Source organism: Vulpes lagopus, chromosome 10, assembly GCF_018345385.1.
Source record: "Vulpes lagopus strain Blue_001 chromosome 10, ASM1834538v1, whole genome shotgun sequence".
In the NCBI taxonomy this organism is placed as follows: domain Eukaryota; kingdom Metazoa; phylum Chordata; class Mammalia; order Carnivora; family Canidae; genus Vulpes; species Vulpes lagopus.
Genome location: NC_054833.1, coordinates 59,348,790 through 59,374,413, shown reverse-complemented (window position 1 = coordinate 59,374,413; position 25,624 = coordinate 59,348,790). Strand labels below are relative to the sequence as shown.

Here is a 25,624-nt window from a genome sequence, read left to right as displayed (position 1 = left end):
TCCTTCCTCAAAACTGTCTGAAGTTGAAGCTGAGTAGTTGCTGTCTCCCCAAACCCCCAAAAGATGTTAAATCTACCAGTTCACAATGATCTTAAGAATAATGAATTGGTCCCTTGTGGAGGAAGGTAGGGAATCAACTTATTATTCTGAAAACTGGTAAGTAATGGGGGAAAAGAAATCACACATTTATCCAGCTTTTCCTGCATGACCTATGTCTCAAGGTAAACAATGAGTTGATGAAGGCACATTCTTACCTATAGAAGAATAACAGGTGACAAGCACAGAGAGGAAGGATGGAATTAAGACATCCCTGTTTTGCAACTCCTCATGAAATAATGCAGCGAGGCAGTGGTGGTCAATGAAAGCAGTAGGTAAAAAGCTGACGGGAACTTTATAATGCCAGCCTCAGTCTGACTACGCCTGAATCCAGCGCTCAGATTTAACACCAGAAAAAGAGAGAGAGGCAAGCAGCCAGGATTAGCCTTCTGATGTAATGGAATAGGAAGGACAGGCCAACTCCCAAGGTGTCTATTTACCAGGAAATCGAATGTGAGACTCCTCAACCACTACTAGATCTAACAACCAGTTTACAAGAAGGAGGAGGAACGGGTCAAATGGCAAGACCAGAGCACTGCCTATAAAGGGCCCTGTGTTTTGATCAGAGAAATTGCAAGGAAGGAAGAAGGAACAATCTAAGATGAGAAAGGAAAGAAGAAAGAAAGAAAGAAAGAAAGAAAGAAAGAAAGAAAGAAAGAAAGAAAGAAAGAAAGAAAGAAAGAAAGAAAGAAAGAAAGAAAGAAAGAAAGAAGGAAAGAAAGAAAAAGAAAGAGAAAAAAGGATTTAAGAGACACATCAACCAAGTGCAACGTATGGACATATGTACATATGATGGGTATTGGGCAACCTGAGCTCTTTGGTCACGTCTGGGATTTGCTCTGCAAAAACCTGGTGGGCCTGGGAGGGAGCCAGGAGAGTCTTGCTGAAACAAGGGTGGCCGCGTAGTGGCAACCTTCGGAGCAGAATGGCAGGCTTCGAAGGGGTTCATCCTCCGATTTTCTTTATTTTTACATCTATTTGAATTTTTCCATGATGAAAATATTTTTTTTCCCCTAAGCTCTTTTCTGACCAAATCAAATGTTAGGAGGTGTGGGTTTCGACCCTGGGGCCAGGGGACCCCGCCCCTCACCTCACCCCTCTCCCGCTTAGGGAAGGACACCCGGTCACCAGCAGTACCTCCGACGGCCACGGGGTGGCTCTAACACTCACTTTTGTGTGACCTCTGCGGAGCACGCTTCTGTGAACGAAGGTCATGAGGAGCAAGGGGATAGACCTAAACGCCTGCTCACTGTTTATTAATTCATAATGTGAAATGTGACTACCGAGTTCTTACTATCTAGTAGGTTCCCGGGGCAGGAAGCCTATTATAAACAGAATGCCCCAAACTTTCCATTGCGGGAGCCCAAAATCTAACTCACTGTCAACCTTGACCCCTTCCTTTTTCCCACCTACTCAGAGCTCGGTGTTTAGACCTTCCTATCTTTTAATGATCTCTTGATTCCTTACACTTTGCCCCACTTTCCTTATTCCACCCTGGTCCACCCTCATTCTGTCTGTTGGCTTCTTCACAAGCCTGCTACTTAACATCTCAAAATCGTTTCTCCGCGTTGCATCTTCTAGAATACAGACCTACGCGGTCTGTTCCCATGGCAGCAAAGCCATGCACCTTGTCTGCTCACCCCACCCCACCCCACTCTACCCTGATCTCTTCTTCCCCTTTGGTTACTAGACTTCAGATATGCTAGCTTCCTTTCTGGTCAATGAACACACACTGGCCACCTTCCAACCTAAGAACCTTTGCACTTGCTCTGCCTCTGCCTGGAAAGTTCTTTTCCCGCAGCATCTCCACACGGCTGACTCCTCTTCATTCTTTTTGTTCCGGGACCTTGGAAAATTTTGCAAAAAACAGGTCCTGGGTTTTGCTCCCTTTCACTGGATGACAGTGCTTTCTTTGTGAATAGTCAGATTTGATAAACTGTCACTGGGGGGAGCTTGTTCTGAAGACCTGGGCTTCCCATTCCTAGGAAAAAAATCACGTGAGTTATAGGCAGACGGAGGCAACCTTCAGTCCTTGCATCTTATATGTGTGCTCAGAATATTTCCGTGTTCCCTCTGCTGACTTCTGTATTTCCCATGGTGGAGAGCACATGGAGCCCCCCTCATTGGACTTAGGACGTCAACATTATCACTGTATTGAGGGTCTCATGCTGGTGAAGGTCACCTCAAGGGTGAGAAGCAGTTGGGTCCACTGTACTTTTGCCTGTCTCTCCCCTCCTGAGGTGGGGGAGGTTTGAAAATATTTTCAGGACTTTAAAACAGTTTGACAATTAAAGAGAGAACCTCCCCTACACACCTGAGAGCTCAGAAACCCGTGCAGGGAATATTTCATTACCATCCAAAATTTTAGGAGTAAAAAAATAAGAGACTTGGCTGAATCTTACCCTTTATACAAATAATTCCTCTGAAAAGTCTAAAAGATTGTTTTTTAGTTTACGAGTTTTGGTGACCACATAGTCTCTGTTATGAGATTGAGGCTGTATTGGCTTAATCTTAAAGAGGTGGTTTAATGTGAAAATGTCACTGCATAGTTTCAGTATATAGGAGTTCAACATGTAGGGACCATCAGTCCTAGAAAACATTCCTTCTTTTTATAAAGCAACTTAATGCCTTAATGATACTACTACAGAAGACCCAGAAGGAAAACATAAAGGGTTGTCATTTAAAACCTTTTATTTTAAATAACTTGAATTACTGAAAAAATGCAAAAATAATATAGAGGGGCACCTGGCTGGCTCAGTCCCTAAAGGATGTGACTGTTTATCTGGGGTCGTGAGTTCAAGCCCCAGATGGGTAGAGGGCTTACTTATAAAAATAGATATAAATATAAACACATAATAAAGAGAATTCCCATGTGCCTTCAGGGCAATGTTCAATGTTCATTTTATTATTGCCTCTCTTTCTATCTCTACAGACACACATGTATTTTTCTAAACCATTTGAGAGTAAATTGCAGACATAATGGTCCTTCACTTCTATTTCAGGAGTGTATTTTCTAGCAAGAAAATACATTCTCTTCCCTAAAGGTGGAATTATAAAAAATCTGGAAATTAACACTGATAATACTGCAGCCTAAACTAGAGACCTTATTCCCAATTTGCCAAGTGTTCCACTAATGTCCTTCGCAATAAAAGAGAAGGTCTTTGGGTTTCTTTTTCTTGTCCCAGGTTCATGGTATTTCTCATCAAATATGTCACAGGTCTTTATAAAGTCTCTCTAAATCTGGAAGAGTTCTTCCAGTCTTCCTCTTTCGTGACCTTGAGCAAACGTCTCTTTGCTCTTTGAGCTGCATTTTTACACACTGGTTTAGAAAAAAGGAAATTATATTGGGGTCCTCAAATAGAGAAATGCGTTTCCTCTCAATTTTGATGTTTCCTACAACAAAGTTTAAGAATAAATGACTCGGGATCCCTGGGTGGCTCAGCGGTGTGGCGCCTGCCTTTGGCCTGGGGCCTGATCCTGGAGACCCTGGATCATAGTCCCACATCGGGCTCCCTGCATGGAGCCTGTTTGTCTCTGCCTCTCTCTCTCTCTGATGAATGAATAAATAAAATCTTTAAAAAAACAAACAAACAAACAAACCTCCAGGAAGGTAGTGAGCCTTCTGTCTTGTCAAGAACACGAGCCCAGCACTTGCATAAATATTTGTTGCACGAAATTAGAAATCCCCCCCCCCCCGGCGTGCGTGTTCAGCTCAGCTCGGCCAGAAAGCTCTGCGATGCAGAGGAGGCAGGGAGGGAGATGATCTGGAAGCCGGGCTGACGAGAACTTTCCGTTCTGCAAGGATCTCAGATCTCGCAGCCGGGGCCCCCAAGGTCACCGAGGACACCGACAGGCAGAGCTTCTGGGATGCAGCTGGGCGAAGTCGCGGAGGGAAGGAAATCCCAGCAGAGACTGCAGCCTGGCCTTCCCGGGGGCGGCAGGGTTGCGCGCCCTCAGCCGGTCACCTGCTCCCTTCCCCACACGCGCCCCTCAGCCACGCAGAGGGCTGGCCATTTTCTGCTCTCTGCCATTCCCCTCCCCAAACGGAGCAAAGTCGTCTGGGGACTCGCGGCGGGGGTCAGAGGATCAGGGAAGGTTCCGGTCCCGGGTCCTGTGACAGCCTGGGGCTCCGTGATCATCTAAGGAGTGATGGCCGGACGACGCAGGGACATCCACCTCCCGAGAGACACAGACACAGACACAGACGCAGAGACCCGGCCTTAGGCCCGGCGGCGCCCTCACGCCGGCAAGGGCTGGACCCCTGTCTCAAGAGCACCGGGGGCGGAGGGTCTTCCCGGACCACGCCCCCCGCAGCCGAGCCCTGGCTTGCGTCATGGCCGGGGGCCGCCGCCGCTCGAGAGTGGACTGCTCTCGCGAGATTTGCCGAGATCCCGCCGCAACGCCCGTGGACGCGGTTGCCAAGGCAACTGGGCGGTGTCAGCGCGAGCGGGAAGGAGGCGTCGGTCGAATTTTTGCGTGCGGGCCTGCGAGGCTTGAGCAGAGGGCGTTTCCCGAGCCTTGAGCCCCGCCGAGCGCGGCCTCCGCGCCCGTCGGTCCCCCTGCGCCGGCGGGGCCATGGGGCGGATCTCGGGACTCGTACCCTCTCGCTTCCTGACGCTTCTGGCGCATCTAGTGGTCGTCATCACCTTGTTCTGGTCGCGGGTAAGATCCACGGCCACCCCCCTCTCGCGCCCTCCCGCCCCCACAGGATCCCTACGTTGGGGTGCTCCCAGCCTCCCATGCCCCTTCCCCAGGGCCGTACGTGGAGGGTCCTCCCATCCCCTGTGACCCCAGTGCTGCCCCGCAGCCCGCCCCTCTTTCACTTTGTTCCTCTTTGCCCTGCTCCCCAGGACAGCAACGTCCAGGCCTGCCTGCCTCTCACGTTCACCCCGGAGGAGTATGAGCAGCAGGACATTCAGTGAGCACGTGGGGTGGGGGCGGGGTTCGGGCTCAGAAGTCAGCAGCAGCGGGAGTGGAGGGGTCTTTGACGAAGTTCAGGAGGCCCGAGCCCGCCTCCTTCCTCTCTGCAGGCTGGTGGCAGCGCTCTCTGTCACGCTGGGCCTCTTTGCCGTGGAACTAGCCGGTTTCTTCTCAGGAGTTTCCATGTTCAACAGCACCCAGAGCCTCATCTGTATCCTTTTATGCACAGGCCATTGTTTCCCTCCTAGGTGGGGAGCTACCTAACTAGGCGTTTCTGGCGCAATGGTGTGTGCTCTGGCGGGCAGTCTGTCCAGTTGATATATCATCTTAGGCAGTGTGGAAGACTTAATACGATCTTCAATCGTTTGTTAAGCTCCCCGCGATGCACCAGATGCTGGAGATCCCAAACGGGAGTAAAACAGTTTTGTACCTCGAGGAAGAGGCAGAGACACAGACATCTATAATTCACTGTGAGAAGCACTGTGCTAAGGGCGTGCGCCAATATTTGAAGCTCTATAGAAACTCAGACAGCAAAATGAATACAGAAATAAAGACAGAAATGAGGAGGATGGATCAGGGAAGGCTCTTGATGCTTGAACTGTAGACGGGGAGGACCAGGGTGCTGCATGGTGATTCCAGCGGTGTATCAAGTCACTGTGAGCATTCTTGTGTGCCTAGGTTGTATGGGGAGCCAGCTCCTGGACCTGAATGGTCCAGGCTAGCCCCTGGATACCGGGGTTTGGGTAGCCTGGGGTCCCAGCGCTGCAGGCCCAGCCCTGGTCTCTACTCACATGGTTCTTCTTTTTATTTTATTTTTTTAAGATTTTATTTATTTATTTGACACAGAGAGAGAGAGACATAGAGACAGAGAGGGGGAGAGAGAGCACAAGCAGCGGGAGCAGCAGGCAGAGGAAGAGGGAGAAGCAGACACCAAACTCCATCCCAGGACTCTGGGATCATGACCTGAGCAGAAGGCAGACACTTCACTGCCTGAGCCACTCAGGCGCCCCTCACATGGCTGTCCTTAAATTTAGAAGTCAGGGTTGCTGGTTCTGGCCTTTGCAGTGTGGTGAGGGAGCAAGAAGGGAACCTGAGTTGCAGGTGTCAGTCCCAGCAATGGCCTTTCATGGCTCATCACTACTTTTTCTACCTATTGAACTGAAGGCTTTCCTTGACTCTGGTGCATTCCCAAGCCATTGCAGCTCACTGTAGTGCCTCGGTGGCCCTATCCTTTTTCATATTCGAACGTTGGGAGTGCACCACTTACTGGTACATTTTTGTCTTCTGCAGGTACGGTAGCATCCGATGTTTGGGGATGGGGGAGGAAGGTTTACTCAATCTGAAGGTTCTTCTCCACCCCTCCCCCACTACCCAGGCCTTTACTCCATGCCCATGCAGAAGAAACCAGACCCACTCCACATCCTGTAGTCCCTTGAAGTCCCCCTCTCCCACACTTTGAGGGTGGAGTCTGTAGTTTGGGAATGTGGGTCATTTTCTTGGAAGGAGCCTTGAACCCATCACCTTCTGTCCGCAGTGCCCTCCCAGCTGTCACCGAAATGGCATTATTCGTCAGTGTCTTTGGGCTGAAAAAGAAACCTTTCTGATACCTTCCTGACGCGAGCACAGGGATGAAGACTGGAGGAGCAGGGGACCACTCAGCATTGCCAAAACAAGGAAGGCAGTCTACAGTCCTCCCTCTGACCCTGCAGTTGGAAGATGTCAGTGTTCACGTTAGGGTAATTATCACTCCAACCTGCGATGATCATCGTTTTATTTAGTGCTTTGTAATAAAATATATTTTAGAGTAAGATCAAGACATACAAAACTTTTAGGGGAGTCCTGGGGTAGCCATACTACTTGGAGAAACGGAAGGCTCTCTTCCAGCCTTGCAGACTGTAAAAAAAATCAGAGGTATCGCTTTTATTTTGGTTATTACGGTAGCGTCTGGCGGAAGGGGGTGGGCGGGAATATGTAAATATCCAGCGGCGTCCGCGGTTAGCGTGCCAAGGTCTGGAGTGGAGCATTCTGGGAGAGATTGGTTTATGTTTTTATGCAGCCAAATGGGGGGGGGGTGTTTTTTAATATCTGCAAAACATATAGCAATAGAGATGGCAGATCCTAGATAGCCGCAGGTTGCTGGGGCTAGCGCGCTCTTTACTCGCCCTAGCCGATAGCGGCATGGTGTGCCCTGAGTAAGGAAGGCGCATGAAAACTTACTATCGTCAGGTAGGATAATCCTTACCTGTTCCTCCTTCGGGAGGGCAGATCGGAACATGATGATTGGAGCTCGCATGATTCGTGATTAGCGTCTCTGCGTAGCTGGGACTTGCAACACCCCGGCTGCTCCTGTCTGATTCTTCCTGACGATCTTCTCTTTATTATTTGTCTAAACGGGCAGAGTTCGGCAGCGTTTGGGGTTCTTTGCACTTTCGTGGTTTTTGTTGTTGGTGCAGGTCTTTTGTGGAAACGGGGGATCTCTGCGGGGGGGGGGGGGGGTTTGCGCGTGTCTGAACTTCACGGTCTCGATTTACTACAGAGAACTCGTGCGTTCGCCGCAGAGGCTCAGGCCCTGCCCCTGTCCCAGGGTGGATGGATGTTCCCAAAGTCCTGTTGCCCAGCGAAGGCTCAGTGTCTGTCCCCAAAGCTGCTCTCTATAGTTTCACTCCTACATGGTGGAGCCCGGGCATCCTAAACAGACTTCCAAGGACAGGCATTCTGGGAAGGCCCTTCCCTTCACGCCTGTCCCTTCTGGCAGCCCTTTATCCTGGGCATTTATTCAATGAATATTTACTGAGCACTGAAGTATATGCAGAGCATCCGGGAAGGTACTGAGGGAATAGTTGTGACTCTGATCCAAGTTCAGCCTCAGCCAGCACGGATCCTGTGACTCATGGAGAGGAACAAGAAGCGTTTTTCCCCTACTCCCAGAGGCACTGAGCAGCACACTGTGGGAAGAACTACCACGGAGACTTACAGATGCCCTGGTCTAGGGAATCTTTTGCCCCGGGTGACAGGACTGGTGCTCCTGGAGGAGCAGTCTGAGGTCAGATTGTGCCTGAGGCCAGGAAGGTGGACATTTGGGGCCCGGCCAAGGTTATGGGTTCAGGAAAGTCCCATCCCCCCACCCCCGCTATTGGTGTGGTTCACTGATTTCTGAAAGCCAGCTTGTTTTTCAGAAACACTGTGGGCTAGTTGCATAACAGCTATTATCAGAAATTATGCAAACTAACATTATACTTAAAAACAGAGGTAATACTCAAACTCATTACTTCCTGATTCCTTTTTCTTGTTTCTTTTTTTAAGTTTGTTAGGAATTTTATTTTATTTCTTATTGAGTATAGTTGATGCGCAATAGTCCATTAGTTTCAGGTTCCTGATTATCTTCTACGTTTTACTATAATGTGCTAATAGTAAATAGTATTATTTACTATTTGAGCTTATTTACATTTATCATATTTGTATAGTGGGAGTGCTATATAATAATGGGCTACTACTTGTGTGTATCTCTTCGCAACTTATAGACATCAAGTTGGGATTTTGAATTTGGCCCTGGTAGTATTTACAGAAATTGGCGAACGCTGTGCATCAGGCTTTGTTGTCTAGATTTAAGAAGACAATGGAGAAAATGTTAATAATGCAGATTAAATTTTAAAATATCCTGCCTGGGCAGCCCAGGTGGTGCAGCGGTTTAGCGCTACCTGCAGCCCAGGGTTTGATCCTGGGGACCCTGGATGAGTCCCATGTTGGGCTCCCTGCATGGAGCCTCCTCCCTCTGCCTGTGCCTCTGCCTCTCTCTCTCTCTCTCTCTCTCTCTCTCTCTCTGTGTGTGTGTGTCTCTATGAATAAATAAAATAAATAAAATCTTTTAAAAAAGTAAAATAAAATGTCCTGCCTGTAACCATTACATTGTGAATAGCACACAAAATGGAGGACATATTGCCCTGGAGGTTGAACATTATTGTCAGATTCAGCAAAGAAGTCAGTCATTGAAGAAAGAGTGAAGTCTCTACATACTCTCAGTGTTTCATTTTTGTCTTCCTCAAAAATATAAATAAAAGTATCAACCAGCATTCATACTGGAGCTACTCCTGTGGTTGGGACACAACTCCATCTATGAAGTCATGAAAGCAAAAGTGGAATTTACAATAAACAATATTGTCTTTTATTATTGTAAATTCTGTTACACATCCTTTGTGTCAGTAAGATAATAAACACACACATACATAAGCTCATACTATTTCTGGAGAACTGGTTGTTTTGGGGGTTTCTTAAAGATTTTATTTATTTGACACAGAGAGAGAATGAGCACAATCGGGAGTAGCAGAGGGAGAAGGAGAAGCAGACTCCCCGATGAACAGGGAGCCCGAAAGGGCCAGATCCCAGGACCCTGAGATCATGACCTAAGCTGAAGGCAGAGGCGTAACTGGTTGAGCCACCCAGGTGCTCCCAGATAGCTAGTTAAACATTTATCAGCAGTTCCTGCCCCCACCATCCCAAGAAATGGCTCATCACCAATCCTTGTTTCTAAATCTGGAGGGCATTTCTCAGACTTTGGCATGATCTCTTTTCAGCATCTAATATGTTGACCACTCCTGCCTTTTTAAAAGATTTTATTTATTTATTAGACACACAGAGGCAGAGACAGGCAGAGGGAGAAACAGGCTCCGTGCAGGGAACGTGACCTGGGACTCAATCCCGTACTCCAGGATCATGCCCTGGGCTGAAGGCGGCGCTAAACTGCTGAGCCACCAGGGCTGCCCTACTCCTGCCTTTTGAAAATTGTTCTCTGGCCTCTGAAAAATAGTTCCCCTCCTTCACCTCCCACTCTTCTGGCTGCTTCTCAGGCTTGTGTAATATTGACTTTGCTTACAGCTGGTCAGTCCCTGGGGACATGCTACTGGGTTGCTTCCTGCCCTTGCCCCTTATGTGTTCCTGAATGCTGCTCTCTGGATAGCTTTACCTGCCTCTTGTCCATGTAAATGCCGCAGGTTTCCAAGCATTGGCTCTCCTACATGAGCCGTTGTCCAGGGCACAGCCTATGGGAACAAGCTGTGGAGTCCATCCTGGGTTCATCCTGTTCTTGGCTGTGTGATTGGCAATGGGTCACTTAACTTCTCTGTGCATAGCTCCCTTCACCCACACTCCCGAAGTAGGTACTATGAGCACTTCAACTATCCGTCTCTTAGTCAACACCAGAGGCTTTGCCAACTAGCATCAGAAGTGGGCTTTCATTTTATTGTGAAGTCAGTGGCTCATCAATCAGAATAAGCCAGTCCCAGGAGACAAATACTAGGGTGGTCCGAGTCCTACAGAGGGAAAGTAGAATGGTGGATGCTAGGGGCTGAGGGTAGGGGGTTGGGAGTTGTTGCGGGGGTAAGAGGGTTGCAGTTTTGCAAGATGAAAAGAGTCCTGGAGACCAGTTGTAAGACAATATGAACGTACTTTACACTGTGAGCCACATGCCTCAAAATGGTTAAGATGGCAAATTTCATGGTATGTTACTTCTGACAGTTTAGAAATTAAATCAACAATTTAAAAAATAAAGACCCCAGTGGGGAAAAGAGAAATCTATTAATAAAGGTTATTAGAAAACTAGTAGCCATCTGGGAAAAAGTATGGATCAGTATCTTACCACCAGTATTACTGATAGATCAAAGGTCAGGGTGCAAAAAAACACAAGCATAAGAGATCCAAAAGAAAACTTCCCATTCTAACTGTGTATCTTGACATGTCAGGCCTACAGAAAAGTTGCAAAATAGTACAGTTTCCTGAATACCCTTCCCCAGCTCCTCCAAGTGTTAACATCTTGCATGGATGTGTCATGATTATGGGAACCAGGAAATTAGTCTGATGCGGCACTATGACCTCATCGACAGCTCTGATTTGAATTTTGCCAGCTTTCCCACTAATGCCCCCTTTCTGCTTCAGGCTCTAATCCAGGATTTCACATCACAGTACGAAAACAAAACAGAAGTCCTCAAAAGCCTGATGAATTCATTTTTAAAAATGCATTATTTTTTAAAGATTTTATTTATTTATTAGAGAGTACAAGCAAGGGGAGTTGCAGGCCGAAGGAGAGGGAGAAGCAGACTCCTCCTGAGCAGGGAGCCCCATGGGTGTGGGGCTGGATCGCAGGACCCTGGGATCATGACCTGAGCCGAAGGCAGAGACTTCACTGACTGAGCCACCCAGGCGCCCACCTGATGCATTTAAATACATATTAAAAAGACAAAAAGTGGGAAACCTGGGTGGCTCCCGGGATGAGTGCCTGCCTTCGGATGAGTGCCTGCAGATGAGTGCCTGCCTTCGATGAGTGCCTGCCTTCGGCCCAGGGTGTGATCCTGGAGTTTCAGTCTTGCATTGGGCTCCCCGCAGGAATCCTGCTTCTCCCTATGCCTGTGTCTCTGCCTCTCTTTCTCTCTCTCTGTGTCTCTCATGAATACATAAAATCTTAAAAGAAAAAAAAAAGGTAAAAAGTATACATGATAAAGAATCATAGGCAAAAGCTAACAGATAAATGACAATCTAGGGAAAATATAATTCATATTGCAGAGAAAGGGCTAATTTTGAAACATGAAAATCTACAAATCTATAAGAAACATACCAACAATCCAATAATAAAGGCACAGAAGAATTGTATGCATATTTCACAGGAAAGGAAATAAAAGGACTCTCAAATATATGATGCCTAAACTCATTCACCATAAGAGAAACGCAAATCGTGTTTATCTTATATTTGTAACCCTCAAAAAGTTTCATTAAGAATTAAAGAGAGTCATCTGGGTGGCTCTGTTGGTTAAGCGTCTGCCTTTGGCTCAGGTCATGATCTCAGGGTCCTGGGATAGAGGCCCACATTGGGCTCCCTACTGGGGGCATCTGCTCCTCTCCTCTCCCTTCTTGCCTCCCCCTCCTCCTGTTGGAGCTATCACTCTTTCTCTCTCTCAAAGAAAGAAAGAAAATCCTAAAAAAAAAAAAAAAAGTTGAGGGTATGGGTTTAAGGAAACAGGTCTCACCTGTTGGTTGGTGGGAGTAAAAATGGGTCATGTACCCACAGTGCCCAATTTGGCAAAGGCCACAAAAATCCAAAGCAATCAAAACCACACTCATGCCCTTTTGACCTAGGATTTTCACTACTAGGAATTAGCCCTGCATATTGACACATAGGTGAAATGGGAACATGCAGATTGTTCTTTGCAGCTTGGCTTGAGTTGGCAAAAGTAGGCTTGTCAACAGGAGATTGGTTGAATTATGTTACAGTGTCAAGAGGGGTCAAGAGGAGTCTGTCTCAGTGGGAGGAGCATGGGACTCTTGATCTCAGGGTCATGACTTTAAGACCCCCTGGGAGTGCAGAGTTTACTTAAATAAAGAGAAAACTTAAAAACAAAAACAAACCCAATATCCAAGATCCGTTAAGTGACAAAAGGACCTTGTGGGATGGTTCCTATGGTTTGCCTCCATCTGTGTAGAAAGTGGAAGTGGAAACCATCCGCACTGCACTTGCACTGAGTCTAGAAGGAGGCCAAGGTTATGGAAGATTGGTGTTGAGGGCAGAAGCTGGGGGGTGGGGAGTCGGGACAGGAGGGAGACCTTCTCCAGGTGCTCTTTTAAACTTTTGGAGTTTTGAAGCACATGTATTATTTAAAAAGACAAAACTGGGGATCCCTGGGTGGCTTGGCGGTTTAGCACCTGCCTTTGGCCCAAGGCATGATCCTGGAGTCCCCGGGATTGAGTCCCACATCAGGCTCCCCGCAGGGAGCCTGTTTCTCCCTCTGCCTGTGTCTCTGCCTCTCTCTCAGGAATAAATAAAATCTTAAAAAAAAATAAAAAGACAAAACTGTAACATTTGAATGTGAGCCCATAGCATACAGCATCCGATGTTTCCTGTCTGGATATGAAGCTAAGTCAGAGTCTCAAAGCTAGAGAGACAGACCCCTGATGACATCCTGTGAGTGTCTGTTAACTTAGACTTTCCAGTCAAGTTGCAATATGTGAGGCCTCAGCTTCTCCTTGGTTTAAATCTGTTTGAGCAAATAAAAATAAAAATAAATCTGTTTGAGCTGTGTTGGCAAGTATCTTGATTGTTACTTCCATCAAAGATCGCCATGTGTGGGGTTTGTTGGTTTTTTTCCCCCGGCTTTATAAGGTCTAACCGACAGACATACTGTGTTTTGATGATCTTTCTTGTGTATTATTGTCGCTCCTGGTGCCAGCACGGAGCGAAGTGGAATGAAAGAGTCCTCAGTTTGCCAATGAGGAACATGAGGCCCAAGGAGAAAGCCATTACCTTCATCGGAAATGGAGAGCTGGGGCTAGAACCCGAGTCTCTAGCTGTCAGGCCAAATCAGTTGACTCAACTCAATCAGTCCTCATTGAGGGGCTCAGGTGGTAGAGCATGTAACGCTTGATCTTGTGGTTGTGAGTTTGAGCCCCATGTTGGGTGTGAGATTACTGGGGGTAAAAAAAAGCCAACAAGTCTTCATTTAGCGTCTTCTACCTCCCAGGCTCTGGACATGGTGTGTGAGATGGAGGGGAAATAAGGATGATGTGGGTTCTTCCTGAACCACAGAGTCTGGAGCTCCCCTACCACCCAGAGGAACCTGTTAACCCCAGTGAATTTCTAATGAATAGAGGGTTGCAGAGTCAGGATTTGGGACCAGGAGATCTCCCAGGTCTGGAAAACTGTGATCTGCCTATGTCTCGGCTTACCCACATTGGGCTCTGGCACCTGGCTTTCCCACTACTCTGAGGCCCAGGCCTGTCCTGCAGCTCTGACAAGAGCTGGCTCCCTGGCCACCCTGCCCGCAAATGATCAGGGCTTCACCAGCTCAAACAGGGCTGTCCTCACAGGACAGGGGCATAGGGGGCACACAGGCCCTGCCTGAACCCCTTCTCCCCAAACAGGTGCCTAGGCAGTCACCACTGGCAATCCATCTGACCGCTCTGCTGGATTGGCGTTGAAAACACCCCCCCCCCCCCAAAAAAAAGAAAGAAAGAAAGAAAGAAAGAAAAGAAAACACACCTCACTGGGACACCTGGGTGGCTCAGCAGTTGAGTGTCTGCCTTTGGCTCAGGGTGTGATCCCGGGGTCCCTGGATCAAGTCCTGCATCAGGCTTCCTGTGAGGACCCTGCTCTGCCTCTCTCTGTGTGTGTCTCTTCTGAATAATTAGATTAAATATTTAAAAGGAAAAATAGAAAACACTCCTCACTGAAACTGTAGTTCACTGCTGTTCATTAGTCACACGCCTGCCTTGTTTCTGGCACTGTGCTTGGTACTTGTGTAGGGAGAACAGAAAAGGTATCACTTTCTCAATGTCTGTTTTATACAAAACAAAAAACACCTTTTAAAAGAGGTATTCTGTATGTGAAAGAAAGTAGATTACCAACTTAAAAAGACTCTACCAAGGCATTTCTCTGAGCCTCATTTTTCCCAAATACAAAATCAAGACCTCACATGGTCGTGATGGTCGTGAGAGCTGGTTGATCATAGGATTTACAACAGCATTCCTAAGAGCACTGTTATAGGAGCAAAAGAATTAGAAACTTAAAAGCTGATATCTGAAGGACTAAACTGTGGTGAGCTTTCTGGCTAAATATGGAAGTCGGCCATGAGCATTTGTCTTCCCTCCCCTCCAAAACTGAAATAAATCACAGGAGAGGAGTCAAAGATGGATAAATTGACAAGGACCAAGAGACCGGAGAGACAATAGTGGACGAGAGATTTCAACAAAGCTTTGGAGGCTGGATAGTGGCTGAAGGGGGTGGCAGCACTAGCAAGGGCAGGGGCTGTCAGGACAGGACATCCAGAGATCGTGGAGGTCACCGGATCCCTAGTCAAGGCCATCAAGGCCAGGCTGAGAGCCCAGATCCAAAGTGTTGAGACTCTGGGGCCCCTGGGTGGCTCAGTCAGTGAAGCGTCTGCCTTCGGCTCAGGCCATGATCCTGGGGTCCTGGGATCCAGCACCGCATCCCATGGGGCTCCCTGTTCAGCAGGGAGCCTGTTTCTCTCTCCTCCTCCCCCTTACTCTGTTTGTGTTCTCTCTCAAATAAATAAAAATCTTAAAACCAAACCAAACCACAAGTGTTGAGACTCTTGGTGCTCCCTCACCTCTCACACCTTAGTCCCACACACCATCCCCCACATCCCGATTTTCAGGGAGGCTTTTTTTTAAGGGGTATTTATTTATTTTGTTCATTAGAGACTCCGAGAGAGAGAGAGAGAGAGAGAGAGAGAGAGAGAGAGAGACCCAGGCAGAGGGAGAAGCAGGCTCCCTATGGGGACCCCCATCCCAGGATCCGAGGGTCATGACCTGAGCCCAAGGCGGATGCTCCACCACTGAGCCCCCCAGGTGTCCTTTCAGGGAGGCTTTGGACTTGGAGATGGCAAGAGCAAAGACTGGAGGCTTTGGAGGCTACAAACAGGAGCCTCAACCCTCTTTCCAGATTCTGCCCCTTTCATTTACAGGGAGGAGGGATGGAGAGTAGAGGATATGCTTCTCTCTGAACAGCCCCAGCAGAAAGCCTGCTACCTATCAACATTTCAGAGTCCCTGGGTGGCGCAGCGGTTCGGCGCCTGCCTTTGGCCCAGGGCGCGATCCTGGAGACCTGGGATCGAATCCCACGTCGGGCTCCCGATGCATGGAGCCTGCTTCTCCCTCTGCCTATGTCTCTGCCTCTCTCTCTCTCTGTGTGACTATCATAAATAAATAAAAATTAAAAAAAAATAAACCTATTAAAAAAAAAACATTTCAGAGTCCCCATGAAAAGGCTTCTTCCACTGTCCTGCAGGAAAGCCAAGGGTCCGTGAATGTTCCCCTAATACACACACACATCTTCTAATCAGCCTGTTGGTGTCTCCGTAATAAAGCCAAGGAGCAGCACACCTGCAAAATGAAAACGAGAATCCTCCCATGTATTAAAAAAAAAAAATCCATAATTAAAAAAAAAAGTGGAACAGGGCCACCTGGGTGGCTCAGTCGGTTAAGATCCAGCTCTTCATTTTGGCTCAGGTCATGATATTGGTGTTGTGAGATTGAGCCCTGAGCTGGGTGTGGAACCTGCCCAAGATTCTTTCCCTCTAACCCTCTCTCCCTACTTCTGCTCATTCTCTCTTTCTCTCAAAAAACGAAACAAAACAAAAAACCTGGAAGAGACTGAGAGAGATGGGGGGGTGGGGCAAGAAAAAAAATAGCCTATAATTGGAAAGCTAAAAAAAAAAAAGGAAGGGGCTTAATGCATATAGTCTGTGAGCATTTGTGTTTTTAAAAAGAGAAAAGAAGTATCTGTATCTTTCTGTCTCTGCACCAAGCATTCTGGAGGGCTTAAAAACCTGGAGAGAGTAGCTGTGTTGCATAGGGGTCTGGGGGCAGCTCAGGAGGGTTGGCTGTGCATTCTTTTGAACCTTGGAATTTTCAGTTTTGATTATGTAACCTATCACCTATTTTAAAACCTAATACTGGGATCCCTGGGTGGCTCAGTGGTTGAGCATCTGCCTTCGGCTCGGGGTGATCCCAGAATCCTGGGATCGAGTCCCGCATTGGGCTCCCTGGAGGGAACGTGTTCTCTCTTTGCCTGTATCTCTCTGTCTGTCGTGAATAAATAAATATTAAAAAACAAATAAAATCTAATACTGAATAATGGAAATACAATTATTATCATCAGAGAGATAAGAGAAGAAATTGCATTTTGGGGAAGGAAAAAAAATCACAAAAACCGTTTTTTCCCTGCCAAAAGAAGAATACACAAAACTTTCTAGGGCATAAAACAAAAAGACAGATGAGTTGGGGGGTGGCCAAGGGAACCTCAGCTTTATGTCTAATGTTTTAATATTTTATAATATTTAATATTTTAATTAAATATTTATATATAATTATATATAATTATATAATTTATATTTATAAAATATATAATTATATATGATTAAATATAATTAAATATTTAAATATATAATTGAATATTTATAATATTTAATATTTTATAATTTTTTTGAAGACATTTTAAGAATAGTTTAACTTTTGCCTTATTCTTAAAGAGTTCCTTCGATGGGAACAAAGTAAGAATTTTATATCAGAAGGAAAGAAAAACACTTGTGAACACGTATAATGCCTCCTCAACCTGAAAAGCAGGAAAGGATAATAGCAAAAATCAGATAAAAATACTTCTATTATAATAGACACCATATTGCAAGTGCATTTAAAATGAGCAATGCCTAACATTTATTTCCTTGACATTTGTCTTCCAAAGACTTCACAGTGTTTCCGTGTCAGTTGAAACAGGGGAAGAATCTCAGGGAAGAATCCTTCACATAATAATAGGACCATTGGTGATAATGTCTCTCAGTTCTTTCCAAATCCATAAAGATGCATTTCCTGATGATTGACTGAGCTCGTGGTCCAAGTCCCTCCTCCGCTGTGTCGGGTATACTTGGTCACAAGCTCAAGCTTGTAAATAAACCCTCGTGTGTTTGCATGGGTGTCGGCTTCTCGGTGGTTTCTTGGATTCGCAATCTTGGGCACAACAGTCCTGTGGTTCTGAGTAGTCCCTTCTGATGTGGACGTGGCCCCCAGTGGCGCCTCCATAGTCCTCCACGGTGTCCTGAGGAATCCGGGCTCCTGTGAGTGCGGACGTGACCCCACGTCCATTTTAATATTTTATTTTATAAATATTTTATTTATTTTATAATGCAGTCACATTTTTTGTGTAATTAAAAAGCAGTCCATTGGCAATCCCTGTAAAGCACCTAGCACAGGGTAGGCTCCTGGTAGTTTGTTTTCCCTCCAGGAGCCCAGGGCTGGGCAGGCAGCCCTGAAGTCTTTCAGAACTGGAGGGCTCAGCCAGAAGTCTCAGGGATCACAAGGCTTGACAGCTGATTGGGATAGAGGTGGGCCAAGCCCCTGGGTCCCTCCCTGTTCCAGGCTGCACTCCCAAGGGCGTGCTCCTTCTGTTCCTAATTAGAAGGCCTTTTCCTTATAAGCATTGAGGGACACACGAGGTTTCTGAAATTAATTACTATGTGGTCAGGTTTGACTCCCGGATGGAGCAAGTTTATGAGTCAGTGTGAGAATGACCTAGCCCTATTCCATCCCAACTTCTAAGTCAGCCGTTGTTGCTAGAAGAGGAAAACATAAAAGAAAACCTTTATTAAAGTTTTTCCCTGTGCCTCCCACATCCCAGGCACCAGAGGTGCTTGTTAGAAATGAACTTGGGCCCCCCTCCCCCATCTTTTGAATGAGCCTTGTGAGTGGAGCCCAGAGATTTGGTTTGCGGAACCCTCTGGAAATAGGCAAACACAGAAGCCACCATCTCAGTCTGCAAATATATTATTCTATTTTTCTTTAGTTCAGCTTCTATTTTGGGTCTCCATTCTACTGCTTGCAGAAAACATTACCTTACCCACTTCCAGGTGAACTGCCATCCTATGCCACCCCTTCTCCTGCCTCCACCATTGATCTAAATTTGGGGGAGCCCCTTAGCACTGCAGCATAGGTGGGGTGGCAGGGAGAGCTCTAGCTCTGAGCTATATTTTCCTGGGTCCTCACATCCATGGATCATCCATGCCCTTGTTTCCATGCTCCTGCTGCTGCAGCCCCCAGGACCCCAATAATGATGTGCCAGCTTTGAAAGCCACACTCCACGACCTTGGCTTCCCAGATGTATTCTGAGTTCTGTCCCTTCCATGTTCTCTTCACATGCCCATTGGGGAAAATGAAGATCCCTGCTAAAACAATGTCTAATGCCTTGTCTGGTCCTCCAGTAGCTTCTCCCCAGCTAGGGCCAGGGTAGCAGGGCAGGTGGGGGTGGGGGCTTTGCCTGTTTGTACCTCCTTCCTCGTGTTAGACCCAGATCCAGACACTGCAGCTTTTGAACTTAAAAGCCTGGAATTTGGCATCTTTGTTGTCGGGCTAGAAAATAGACTAGTCTAGGGGCCAAAAAGCAAAAGCTAGCACCCCACAGTGCCATCTGGGCCCTCAGACAAGCCACTCTTTTCTCCCTTTTCACATAGGCCAAGCCAGCGAGCCATTCTGTGCCAGAGTACACCAGGACCAAGGAAGTGGCTGCTCCCTGCAGGGGGAGGGAGCTGAGAGGATCTTATCTTAGATCTGCTGAGTCCCCACACCCAACACATGCTCCCTGTTCACTCACCTCCCCCAGACAACTGGGAAATGACACCTCTGGTCACAGAGCCAGTCCCCAGGCTTCTGCTGGGAGGGGGTGGGGCACTGCATGAGGGAGGCTCTCACACCAGAGGCCCTGGGAAGCCTGGGTGGGGAAGGGAAGAAGCTGGCTTCTCTTTGTTTTCAAGAGGCCAAGACCACCAGCCTCCCTCTGCTCCTCTTACAGGGATGGAAGGAGCACCCCTGTCCCAGAGCCATGATGCCTCCCCTAAGACACCTCCTTCTTCACTTTTGAGGCTTGCTTTGACCGACCTCACAAGATAGGTGGCTCATCTGGTCCCATCTTGTCCCTGAAGAGCCAGGCCTGCTGGGGATGAGAGGACTGAGTGTGTGGAGCTGCTGTTTAAAGGATCTAAAGAGAGACCAGTTAGGGATGGAGGGGGAGTGGATAATCCTTTCCTACCAGGTTCCGGATCAAACCACTGAACATATATGTTAGTGCCTACAGTTGTAATACACGTGGAGTCCAGAGATAGGACAGGAACTGGCCAAGGTCACACCTATGAGGCTAATGCACATGTAAAGTAGTACCTTGTACCTGGCTACTGCAGGGGGTAGGCAGCCCTTGCCTACCGTCTTTCCCCTTGAAGAAGAAAAACAGAACGAAGAGAAAACCCCCAAAACCCCCTTTCTGTCGCAGTCTGGGATCAGAAGCTGAGCTCTCCTTCTGTTGCCTGGGAGCGGCCCCAGCTCTGGGGCAGGTCCGCAGCCACCAGGGCCACCACGTGAAGCAGCCGCATGGGACAGCCTAGTGCCCTCCGTTGGCCTTAACCTTGCCCTACCTCCGTCAAGCACCTCTGGTCTGCGCCCCGGTTGGGTTGTGAGGAGCTCACACACCCTGCAGTGGCTTGGTGGGGGCGGGGGCGGCCTGCCTCTTCTGCTTTCCTTCACACCCCGAACTCAGCCAGCGGCCGGGGCCCCAAGCCCCCCAGGCCTCCCCTGAGCTGTCCACCTGCAGGGCTGGCGGAGGGGGAGGGGAGGGCCCCAGCTCCCGCCGCCGCTGGCCCACCGCAGCTGCAGGGGTCCCGGCAACCTGCACCTGCCCCTTCCCACGGCCCACCCCAGCCGGCTGCAAACGCTGGAGCTGGTCGCCAGCGCGCAGGCCGAGGCCTCGCGGGGGTGTGTGTGGGGGGGTGCGCACTGGTTTGCGGGTTTCGCGGGTGCTGGAGGACGTAGCCTGGGGCTCACGGGCATCCTCGAGGCCGGAGGCGGGGGACGCAGAGGCGTGGGGCGGCCCTGAGGGCTGCAGCCGGATGCGCGGGGATCGCGGCTCCCCAAGCTGCGGCAGGTGGGGGGCTGCCCCGCCGCCCGGCCGCGCCCCGCCCCCACCGCCCCGCGCCCGCCGCGCCCCGCCCCCGTCCGCAGTGCCCGGATGTGGGTGACGCGCGGCCGCCATCTTCCCGTCCCGGGCAGCCAGCGCCAGTCGGAGCCAGCGCGAGCCGCTGCCGCCGCCGCCGCCGCCGCCGAGCCGTCCGCCTGCCGCCCCCGCCATGTGAGTCGGCCGCCCGCGCCCGCACCGGGCCTGCCCGCGCCGGCCGCCGCCCTTGGGAGCCGGTCCGGGGAGCGCCCGGGGTTCGGCCGGCGCCCCGAGGCCAGGCCGGCGCCCGTGACTGCGCGCGGGCGGCTGCAGAGAGCGCCGCGTCCCGGGCTGGCCGCGCGGGCGGAGGCCGCGGGAGGGAGCGGGCCCGCCGTCCGCCGCCCCTGGCCTCGCCGCCGCCCGGCATTGCGGGTCGACCCCGCACCTTGTCTTGGTGGTCGCCCTAAAATTTGATGGACGGGGAAACTGAGGCCCTCTCAGGAGGGGGGAGGGGGCCTGACTCAAGGTCACGCAGCTAGGCGGCGGTGGGGCCGGACGCCGCGCAGGGCTCCCCTCGGTGGCCTTCCTCCGGGGAAGGAGAAAGGGAGGGACGGATGGATGGACAGGAGGATGGGCGGAGCCCTGGCCGCGGGGCCGGCGGCTCCAGGCCTCGGGTCTTACTCCGTCCCTGCCCCTCAGGTCGGCTACCGCTGCCACCGCCCCCCCTGCCGCCCCGGCTGGGGAGGGAGGCCCCCCGGCGCCCCCTCCAAACCTCACCAGTAACAGGAGACTGCAGCAGACCCAGGCCCAGGTGGATGAGGTGAGTGTGGGGGGTGTCAGGCGGCGGGAAGGACCCCGACGGTTGGCACCGGTGGGGAGGGGGCATCCTGTGTTGGAGATGCTGAGTTTATGAGTTTAGGGACAAAGACGTACCCTGCCCCTGCCCTGCTCAGCTTGCACTTGGAACGGTCTGGGGTGTTAGTCAGCCTTGATGGGCTGGGGCGTTTGGGTCCCGGCAGGTGTGGTCTGGCGACAGACAGGCTGCTTAGAGGGTGCTGCTCTGACATCTGAGATGTCTGGCTGTCAGCATGCCCCTGATGTGTGCTCCTTGCATGTCCCCAGGTGTGCTAGGGATGTTCTCTGTGTGTCCTTGGCATGTTAGCCGGGCAGCATCGGGGTGCATGTTTCCTCTGTGGGTGCATGGTTGAGGAGTGCCCTCACTGAGGCGGCCTTGGCACACCCCCTGCCTCGTGGGCCCCTCCTTCAGGTGGTGGACATCATGAGGGTGAATGTGGACAAGGTCCTGGAGCGGGACCAGAAGCTGTCCGAGCTGGACGACCGTGCAGATGCACTCCAGGCAGGGGCCTCCCAGTTTGAAACAAGCGCAGCCAAGCTCAAGCGCAAATACTGGTGGAAAAACCTCAAGGTAAGGGTGGAGGCACGCAAGAGGGCTGGCATGAGAACTGGTGGGTGACGAGGGTGTCACGGTCTGTGTCACTGAACCCCCCCTTTCTCGCCCCCAGATGATGATCATCTTGGGAGTGATTTGCGCCATCATCCTCATCATCATCATCGGTGAGTAGGGCAGGATTGGCTAGGGCCCTTTCTCTGGAGGGGTTTCCTCTTCTAGGTCTTGAAGGTCATTAACCTAGTTTTTACTATTCAGCAGAAAGTATATATAGCTGGCAGTGCAGCTTTGATTCATCTAGAGCCCCAAACCTTGCTGCACTTTGTTTGGTTCTAGGCAACTCTTGTTAAGATTTTTGGAAACAGGAAAGCTAGTGGATTAGCACTGCTCCCTTGAGGATCCTTTTTGGGCCTGAACCTAGTCTGGGAACCCTGGAATTGGGAAGTGGGAGAGCAGGCGAGGCCCAGGGGCTTGAGACATGGCTAGGAAGCCAAACACCATACTGTTTGAGAGCTTGTGGGCCAGACACACAGATGATTGGAGTCTGTGGCCCCAAGGCCATACTGTGGAGTTGTAGAGACCTTGGAACCTACCAGCTCAGTCCGTTGCTTTACAGATGGAAACCTAAGGCCAAGAGGGCTGGGGAGTGGGGAGGCTGGGAGCAGGGCCAGGCCTGACACACTGCTTTCTCTCTCTTTCTTTCTCCCCCCTCTCTCCTTCCTTCTCTTTCCCTCTCTACAGTTTACTTCAGCTCTTAAACCCCTGAGGAGCCTGCCCTGCCCAGAGAAGGGCCTCTCCCCATCTCCCCCCACCCCATCCCCAGCAGCTCCTCCACCTCTCAGCCATATCTTCCAGCCCCCTCCCCTGGATCCGCGTGTGTGTGTCCCCGTGTGTGTGCACCCCTGTAAATAGCCAGCTGTTATTTATACATATATAATATTATATATATTTGGTCTGTTTGTAGTTTTATTACTAGAAGATTTTTCCGGTTGTCCTTAACACCCCTTCCTGAGGTTCCCATCTCTTTTCTCTTTTCCTCCTTCCCCTTCCGTCTCTTTCTGACCTGCCCTGAATCCCTTCATTTGCATCTGCTATGCAATAGTCCCTCTTCCTCTTTTCCTTCCCTTGGATTTAGCAGATCCTTCCTCCTACCCTGGCCTTCCCCATACCTCCACTCCCTACAAAAAAAGAAAAAAAGAAAAAAAAGAAAAAAAAAAAAAAAAAAAAGCAACTGTCCAGGCCTCCCTGGGTGCATCTTTGCATCTTTGGGAGGCCCTGAGACTGGCCCCACTTGGTCCTAAGAATCCCAAGGTCTTCTGGGAGCTTCCAGCATGTTAATTAGCATTCATTTACATACTGACATCCCTTTTGGTTTCCTCTTTTTTTGTTCCATTACTCTTCATTCTTTGAACCCACGTTTCTTTTTTACTGAGGAGTTAGTCCCCATGGTCCTTGTATTAGTCTTTCATTTGCATGACATTACTTGCAGGTGGTGGGAGCCTGGGCTTTTGGGGAGCCAGGCCCTTCTGGCCCCCCAGAATCACCCCCTCCTGGCCCCTCTAGTCTGGTTTGCCTCCCTATCCCCATTTCCCAAACCTCTTGTCCCTTCCTCCCCCATCCCCCAGCTGGTGTGTAAGTGTCTTGGAGTTCAGTGTGTCATGATGGACCAATAGTTTTGCCACTTGGAGTCTCTCCCCACATTCCTGCTCCCCAGTTTTCATGTGGGGCACTCAACCGACATTCCCATGGGGTCTCCCTCCCTCCCGTCCTCCTGATCTGCCTCCTCCTCCTCCTCCCATCAGGAGAGTTTGGGGGTTGGCCACAATCTGACTCTTTGGGAGAGATGGCTGCCAGTGTGTGGGGGGTCATCACTGCCTTGGGGAGGAGTGGGGCAGGGCAGAGAATCCCCCCAATTCCTGCCTGAAATCTGGCCCCACCCTTGCTGGGGTTTGGACTGAAAACTCCCCTCCCCAATTTGAGGGGGTGTTGCTCCCATCACTGCCCAGCTCCTCTGACTGCCCCCCTGAATTCAGGGTGGGGGTACTAGTCACTGCCAATGTGTGTATGGGACTTGCTGGAAGATGGGGATTCTCGCCCCTCTCCAGGGCAGTTGAGCCCAGAGAGTTGTCTTCTCCTTAGGTGAAGTGATAGAGGAAGGGTCTAATGTCTTTAAATGGCACAATTTTAGGGGTCTGAGGGTGCAGTCCCTTAACTTGGAGGGGACCCCCCCAAACTCTTTCTTACCCCCACACTCAAGGTTTCTGTATGGAGGGGGAGCAGGGAGATCTAAGCTGTGGTGTGAAAGGGTAGGGAGAGATGCTGGGGGTGGGGGTGCTGTGTTCTATACCCCCCCATATTATCCCAGTGTCCCCTGCCCCCCCTTCCCTCCCCCCATGCCCCCAATTCTGTGACGCATCCAGATTGTGAAAATGTACAATAAATGTGTAATGAGTAACCAGTTGGTGTGTGTGCTGAGACCTTTTCTTAACCAGTGGGAAGGGTACAGGATCTGCAGGTCTAACAGGAAAGTTGAGAAGATACATTCGAAATGGACTGAGCTTTGCTGGAGGGCCTGACCTTGGGCAGAGCCAAGTGTGATTCCCAAAGTGGCCACGGGTGGGCATCAGGCGCTGCTGGAGGAAGTGTTCTCGATTGCCTGGGTCAGCCTGGTTCCAACTTCCCAACTTCCCTGGTTTCTCTTCTCTGGAGGCATGCTCTTGCGCTTTATGGCTCCCTCTCTACCCCTTGATTTAATTCCCAGATGCTCTGCAGTTGCTCCCGGGGTCATTTATTCCTAGGCCTGAAGTAGATGGCCAACTTCTGCAAACGTCCCCTCCCCTTGGTGCCTCTCACAGAGCTGGCATCCTGAAGGGGTTAACAAATAACAGAGCAGGGCAGCCCTGGGTGGCTCAGTGGTTTAGCGCCTGCCTTTGGCCCAGGGCGTGATCCTGGAGACCCAGGATCCAAGTCCAACGTTGGGCTCCCTGCATGGAGCCGGCTTCTCCCTCTGCCTGTGTCTCTGCCTCTCTCCCTGTGTCTCATGAATAAATAAATAAAAATCTTAAAAAAAAAAAAAAAAAAAAAAGATGCTCTAGAGGCGCCTGGGTGGCTCGGTCCATTAAGGGTCCTGGGATCGAGACACTCCCCCCCTCCCCCCCCATTGGGCTCCCTGCTCAGCAAGGAGGCTGCTTCTCTCCCTCTGCCCACCCCTTGTGCTCTCTCTTAACAGGAAATCTTAGAAAAACAAAAACAAATAAACGTTCTAAGGGTCCCAGGTGATCTTAAAATTAAGTACGCCGTCCTAATAAAGCCTCGTTCACCGAGGGCTACGTTCCTCACGGTGCTCAGGGCGCTCGCGTACTGCATCTACGGAGGTTTCCCAGCTGCCCCGGACCCGCCCCTTTACAGTGTCAGGGACCTGGCTTTAAACTGCGGCCCGATCCCTGACTGGAGTCTTAATCCAGATTATGCAACCTCTCTGGAGCCCAGGCGGAGTAGTAGTGGGACGGCCTCTAGGCTTTGTGACAGGCGCCTCGCTTGGTCCACAGAGAACGACCCGCGGGCAGCCGCCGTCATCATCATCATCATCATCATCATCATCATCACGGAGCGCTGAGGTCTGAAGGCTGCTCCACCGTTAGGCCGGCCCCTTCCAGCTTCACGGGGCCTTAGAGACACAGGGCCGGAGACCCAGCGCGGAGGGGCGCCCCGGTCACGCCCCGGTCGGCTCG

The 25,624-nt window shown here is 50.1% G+C and overlaps 2 protein-coding genes, 1 long non-coding RNA gene and 1 other non-coding gene across 5 annotated transcripts; 3 read left to right on the top strand and 1 right to left on the bottom strand.

Annotated features, from left to right (window-relative positions):
* The first annotated feature begins 4,622 nt into the window (after positions 1-4,622).
* On the top strand, positions 4,623-7,370 carry TMEM107 (transmembrane protein 107). The gene is made up of 5 exons (XM_041770817.1): positions 4,623-4,758; positions 4,947-5,014; positions 5,127-5,227; positions 6,210-6,306; positions 6,551-7,370. The coding sequence occupies exons 1-5, from the start codon at positions 4,672-4,674 to the stop codon at positions 6,618-6,620; spliced, it is 423 nt and encodes a 140-aa protein (XP_041626751.1). The 5' UTR covers positions 4,623-4,671; the 3' UTR covers positions 6,621-7,370.
* On the top strand, positions 6,617-24,351 carry VAMP2 (vesicle associated membrane protein 2). 2 transcript variants are annotated; one of them, XM_041770818.1, is made up of 5 exons: positions 6,617-6,752; positions 21,185-21,305; positions 21,753-21,911; positions 22,009-22,060; positions 22,635-24,351. In XM_041770818.1, the coding sequence occupies exons 1-5, from the start codon at positions 6,733-6,735 to the stop codon at positions 22,649-22,651; spliced, it is 369 nt and encodes a 122-aa protein (XP_041626752.1). In that variant the 5' UTR covers positions 6,617-6,732; the 3' UTR covers positions 22,652-24,351. The 2 variants fall into 2 exon arrangements, with proteins under 2 accessions (XP_041626752.1, XP_041626754.1); XM_041770820.1 differs by lacking the exon at positions 6,617-6,752 and adding an exon at positions 20,320-20,680.
* On the top strand, positions 7,236-7,371 carry LOC121501063. Its single transcript, XR_005990503.1, has one exon. It is a non-coding gene; the product is annotated as a U8 small nucleolar RNA (small nucleolar RNA).
* Positions 17,206-20,320, bottom strand: LOC121499755. The gene is made up of 2 exons (XR_005990226.1): positions 19,157-20,320; positions 17,206-18,122 (listed from the first exon to the last, which is right to left on the bottom strand). It is a non-coding gene; the product is annotated as an uncharacterized LOC121499755 (long non-coding RNA).
* Positions 24,352-25,624: the final 1,273 nt, after the last annotated feature.